Source organism: Ananas comosus, linkage group 22 (assembly GCF_001540865.1).
Source record: "Ananas comosus cultivar F153 linkage group 22, ASM154086v1, whole genome shotgun sequence".
Taxonomy (NCBI): domain Eukaryota; kingdom Viridiplantae; phylum Streptophyta; class Magnoliopsida; order Poales; family Bromeliaceae; genus Ananas; species Ananas comosus.
In genome coordinates, this window is record NC_033642.1 from 3,235,803 (window position 1) to 3,241,802 (window position 6,000).

General features: G+C 48.0%; 1 protein-coding gene across 1 annotated transcript; it reads left to right on the plus strand.

The window, feature by feature from the left end:
* Window positions 3,342-4,160, plus strand: LOC109727527. The gene is made up of 2 exons (XM_020257669.1): window positions 3,342-3,447; window positions 3,580-4,160. The coding sequence occupies exons 1-2, from the start codon at window positions 3,342-3,344 to the stop codon at window positions 4,158-4,160; spliced, it is 687 nt and encodes a 228-aa protein (XP_020113258.1).

The following is a 6,000-nucleotide window of genomic DNA, read 5'->3' on the forward strand; positions in this document are numbered from 1 at the left end:
TGATGCCATATGCCACAACTAGGGAAACTCAACTAATCCCTATGTCCAATGCCAAGTGTTAACCACACTAGATTATCATGCAATGTATCATAACTAGGGAACTCAACTAATCCTTATGTTTAATGCCAAGTGTCAACCACACTAAGTCCGATGCCACTCGTCATATTATTAACATTGTTTACATGCCACTCGTCAACTATGTCTTTAGATACAACACTAGGTTCATTTCGTTTAGCATCATAGGTTTCCAATGTCATCTCTCAATCCTTATGTCTATTACATCAAGTATTCATATCATAATACTATATCAACCATAGACATCATACAAGGAGTAGGAATGCATGTATCATCACCCTATAATGCATAATAATATACAATATGTTATATGCAAATCAACAAAGCACTAAGGCATCGGAAGAAGCTTAGTTGCTTCAGGATGGACACTCCCCACCTTTTAATGTTACCAGGAGGCTAGGGTTCCGATCTTATGTTTTTAGGAAGCTTTCGCCGCGAGCTACGGCAATCTGTACCTCAACAGGCCTTTTCTTCAATATCTTTGCACAGGCTCGACGAATCGCCGAACCGACTTCGCCAGCGCGTTAAAATACCTAGCAATTAGGTTTACAAGGGTTCAAATTAGATCAAACCCAATCATTTAACAAAACCCCATTTTGAACCCTAGGTATCAACCATTGCAAGAATCCACCATTTAAACTCTAGATTCGAACAATAACCATCTATTTGGCATATAGGAGTTCCATATAAACCATTCTTAGAGGATATAAGCAAAGCCCTAAGGTTCTACCATTAAAGCTCCATGAAGCTTACCTCTCTAAGCTTGCTCCAAGCACAAGAAGAAGATGATGAAGATGATGATCCTCCTTCTTATCTTCTTCTCCTTCAATCCCTTCCTCTTATCCCCTTCCTTGTAGAGAGAAAGAGCTAACTTAGAGAGAGAGAGGGAGTGTTAGGGTTGAGTTGGAAGAAAATGAGAGGAAAAGAGAGAGAGAACAAGTCTCTCTTTTAATCCCATCTCAGCACAATTGCTGGAAACCCCCTCCATTCTTCCATCCATGCAAACTATCCAAACTGGGCCATTTTCGGGCTCAGGGTCCGGACCTTGAAGCTAGGGTCCGGACCTCGGTCCAGAAAAACAGCATTCCATGACTTAGCCAAATTTTCAGCTTTTTCATCGTTTCTTCTGCGTTTTCGCTCGTTTGACCTCCGATTCTTTTCCAATCGAACCGAGACTCTCAAAACATGTTTTCGAGCATAATTTCATCATCTTTCCATCCACGCTAATGCCGGATTTAGTTCATGGTCCAACATAGCCTTTTGGGTACCATTTTCGTGCCTACGCGCACCGAAACGCCCAAATGCTCCTTAACTTCACCGAACTTCACCGGAACCATTCAAATGGCTTTCCAACCAAATGTAGACCGTAGCTTCATAATTTTAGAAGTCCGATACCTTATAGCATGCATACATTGTATATGATTTCGGCATAGTAGCATAGTTTTCTTACTATGTTGTTACTGTTTTCACATATCTATCTATCTATTTGCTTGTGCCCACTTGGACCTAGTGGGGAGATCGGCGGAGTCGGCGGCCGAACCCACTGGGAACTTTGAACGATAGTTCTCACTCCACTTTGTTGCAGGGCCGAGTACGAGCGCTCCGGGCGAGGATCGCAGTAAGGGCTTAGTGCCCTAGTATTAGTAGCTCTCCTACTGCATTAGAGGTACCTACATATATGAGAGTAGATGATGTATAGGTAGTGAGATGCCCTTTGGAGAGAGGTGAATGAACTTGTACCTATATTTTGGATAAGCAAAATGTAAATCAATTATATAAATGGACGAATTGTGATGTAATAGATAGAACTATCTCTTTTTGCACTTGTATGTATACTTGTGTTACTTGCTCTTGTTGTTAAGCACTTGTGGTGCTTCTATTGTCGTTGTATGGATCATGTATGTATTGAATTGTTCCTGGGCGAATTCTTGTACATGATCTCGTGCTTGAGTCGGCGTCTATTCGACGCGCCCGAACCGGACCAAATGGGTAGCGGTCTCGGGGCGTGACAGGTATTTATGGTATCAGAGCAAATATGAGCAAGTAAAGAGAGAAGTCTAGGAGTGACTTAGGAGACCCTAGGATGGAAACCTTAAGGCTATAGGTGCGTGAGTGAGACGTGAACCTATGACAATGGCGGGAGTTGATCAATTGGGTCAAGATTGAAGTATGTTTCTAGTGATGACTAGAAACGGATTCAAGTGGTATGAGTTCTCGACTCGCAGTGGTTGTGTTGGCGGCCGACAACATGACACTAAGAGTCTAGAATAAGTACACTTGTGTGCTTCCGCCTAATTGCGATGCTGAGTCACGTTGTTTCGTAAATACGATGAGGTTTAACAGGTTAAGGTGATTAACGAAGTTGGTTATGTTTCAAGAGCTAATGTCCCCGAAGCACTATACGCGTAGATCCATTCCGGCACCGCCTCCTGAGGTGCCCGAGCAAGCTAGATCTAGCGAAGTGCAAGAGTTGCGGGCACAAATAGCTGTGCTAGCCGGCGTGGTGCAGCGCTAAGAGAGTCGGTTCAAGCGGCTACAAGAGCTTATGGAGCGGCAGGTGGCGGCGGCTATCGCGACGGCGACTGAAAGTCGTGATCCGCCTGCGCCCTCGGCGCGCGTGCCTGAAGCGGCAGAGGGTGAGGGCATAGCGGCAGTTCCGGTGGCGGCACGTCCCCCGTCGGCAAGTGTTCCTCCGGCGACCTCGGGTTCGGCGACACCGGATGCGGCGGCAGAGAAAGTGGAGCGGGAGCGTGCGTTGGCGGCTCTTGTCAAGTTCAGGAAGTTCAACCTACCTATCTTCGAGGGGAAAAAGGTGGAGCCGTCGATGGTGGAGTCGTGGATTGACTCAATAGAAACGCTCTTTGAGGACCTATCCACCTTAGAGAGGGATAAGGTGTACCTTGCCACCCATTGCCTCTAGAAGGCGGTGAAGGTGTGGTGGAAGCGGGTGAAGCGAGACCGGTCTTCCGACCTTCCGCCGATGCTATGGGAGGAGTTTAAAAAGACAATGTTCGCAAACTACTTCCTCGACACTGAAACAAAAGTTGCAGGAGAAGTTTCGTAAATTAAAGCAGGGTGACCGTTCGGTAGCGGAATATGAACAGGAATTCTCCTATATCATAGATTGTGTCCCGGATGTTGTTCGAGATGACCAGGATCGGGCTTGTCCTGGGGGAGCCTTGCCTGCCCCGTCTGTTACATCGGCTCCAGCAACTCCGGCACATTACGGAGGAGCCCTACTGACAGCAGCATCGGCTGGACGCGCGATGGCGCCGCGTCAACCTGAGATGACGCGATCGGCTCCAAGCGGATGGGTTTTCGCCGCTCAAGCCGAGGAGCCTGTCGAAGTCGAGGAGCGCCACGTTGTGGCAGGTATGGTTTTAATTAATGGAGTTCGCTCCAGGGCTATGTTTTATATAGGTGCCACGCATTCATTTATCAGTAGATCATTTGCACAAATGCATAACATTGGTATTCAATTGAGTAAGAGCACCTGGCGAGTAGAGGGCCCCGAGCGTGCATTCGTTATTCGCAAGGAATGTTCGGCGTGTCCAGTTCAAGTGGGCAACTGGATAATGCCAATTCGTATGTTGATGCTCAAGAGGTTGAAAGACTTCGACGTTATACTGGGCATGGACTGGCTTTTGAAATATTATGTGTCTATCGACTGCAGGAATAAAGTGGTAACGTTTTGGGAGCCAGGACAGGAGGAGTTCGCATATCAAGCGTGCAAGAGCTCATGCTTCGCCGCGACGGTATCTGCGATGAGAGCAAGGAAATTGGTTAACAGCGATTGCGTGGCTTACTTGGCGACCGTTGTGGAAATGGACCGAGTAGTTCCGGCACTCGAGGAGTTGTCGGTAGTTCGGGAGTTCTCGGACGTGTTTCCTACGGAGTTACCGAGGATGCCGCCAAATCAGAAGATCGAGTTTGTGATAGACTTGATCCCCGGAACGATGCCGATCTCAAAGGCCCCGTATCGTATGGCACCGGCTGAACTAAAGGAGTTGAGGGCTCAACTGCAAGTTCTCCTCGATAAAGAGTTCATCAGGCCGAGTGTGTCACCGTGGGGAGCCCTGGTGTGATTCATGCGGAAGAAGGATGGATCGTTTCCGCTCTGCGTGGACTCCCGTGAGTTGAACAAGGTCACGATCAAGAATAAGTACCCGTTGCCCCGAATCGACGACTTATTTGATCAACTGCAGGGGTCGAGCGTGTACTCAAAGATAGACCTACAGTCCGATTATCATCAGCTAAAGATAAAGCCGGAGAATGTTCAGAAGACCGCGTTCCGCACACGGTATGGGCACTATGAATTCACGGTCATGCCGTTCGGGCTCATGAACGCCCCGGCAGCATTCATGGACTTAATGAACAGTGTCTTCAAGGAGTACTTGGACCGATTTGTCGTGGTTTTTATAGACGACGTGCTGGTCTATTCTCGCAGCGACGAGGAGCATGCCGAGAATTTAAGGGCGGTGCTTCAAATCCTTTAGGAGGAGAAGCTATATGCAAAGCTAAAGAAGTGCGCCTTTTGGCTCCGAGAGGTCGCATTTCTGGGGCATGTTATTTTCGAGGGTGGTATATCTGTTCACTCGAGGAAAGTGGAGGTGGTCAAAGATTAGCTGCGCCTAACTAATGTCATGGAGGTTCGAAGCTTCGTGAGTCTGGCGGGCTACTATAGACGATTCGTGGAAGGCTTCTCGAAAATAGTTATTCTACTTACCCGCCTGACTCAGAAGGGCACCAAGTTTGTATGGAGCGAGGAATGCGACCGGAGTTTCAATGAGTTGAAGGAGAAATTGACTTCGACTCTGGTGCTTGCCTTACCGGTGCCAGATGAGGACTTTGTGGTTTATAGTGACGCGTCTTATTCAGGATTGGGGTTTGTTCTGATGCAAAGCGGGAAAGTGATTGCGTTTGCGTCCCGTTAGTTAAAGAGCTATGAGAAGAACTACCCTGTTCACAACTTGGAGTTAGCCGCGGTGGTATTTGCTCTCAAGTTGTGGAGGCATTACTTGTACGACGCACGTTGCGAAGTGTATACGGACCACAAGAGTCTGATGTATTTGTTCACACGGAAAGAGCTGAACATGCGACATCGACGGTGGTTAGAGCTACTCAAAGATTATGATATTGACATCCTCTATCACCCCGGAAAAGCAAATGTTGTTGCTGATGCACTCAGTAGAAAGTCGGCAGAGAACCTCGCGATGTAGGTCACGAATCAGGAGCCCCTATGGAAAGAAATGGGACGGATTGATCTGGAGGTTGTTGCTCCGGAGGTTCCGGCTATGTTGTTAACTCTCGTTGTCCAACCAACCCTATTGGAGAGGATTAAAAGGTTGCAACCTGCAGATCCAGCTCTCCAAAAGGTACGGCGCGACATCGAGAGTGGACGTGGCGGCAATTTCAGTGTAGACGCCGAGGGTGTGCTTCGGTTTCGGAACCGATGGTGTGTACCAGACGATGAAGAGATTCGGAAGCTAATTCTGAAAAAAGCGCATTGGTCGCCTTATAGTATCCACCCGGGCGGCACCAAGATGTATCAAGATCTGAAACAGCATTACTGGTGGCCGGGAATGAAAGTTGATATTGGACGCTATGTGGCGCAGTGCTTAGTATGCTAGCAGGTCAAAGCGGAGCGCCGATTTCCAGCGGGAAGGCTTCAAAGCCTATCTATCCCCGCTTGGAAATGGGAGGATGTGACCATGGACTTCGTGGTCGGCTTGCCTCGTTCATCGGGTGGCCATGATGCAATCTGGGTGATTGTGGATCGTTTGACAAAGTCGGCACACTTTTTGCCGATCCACATGACTTGGGCAGGTGATGGGCTAGCGCAGGTATACCTTGATGATATTGTGAGGTTGCACGGGGTGCCGAAGTCAATTGTATCGGATCGAGACCCCCGGTTCACTTCGCATT

Bases quoted from the DNA above. Each gene is read 5' to 3' on its own strand.
- LOC109727527 (XM_020257669.1), top strand. From the start codon at position 3,342: ATGGCGCCGCGTCAACCTGAGATGACGCGATCGGCTCCAAGCGGATGG. The intron at 3,448-3,579 runs GTATGGTTTTAA...CCTGGCGAGTAG, and splicing joins GGAGCGCCACGTTGTGGCAG to AGGGCCCCGAGCGTGCATTC.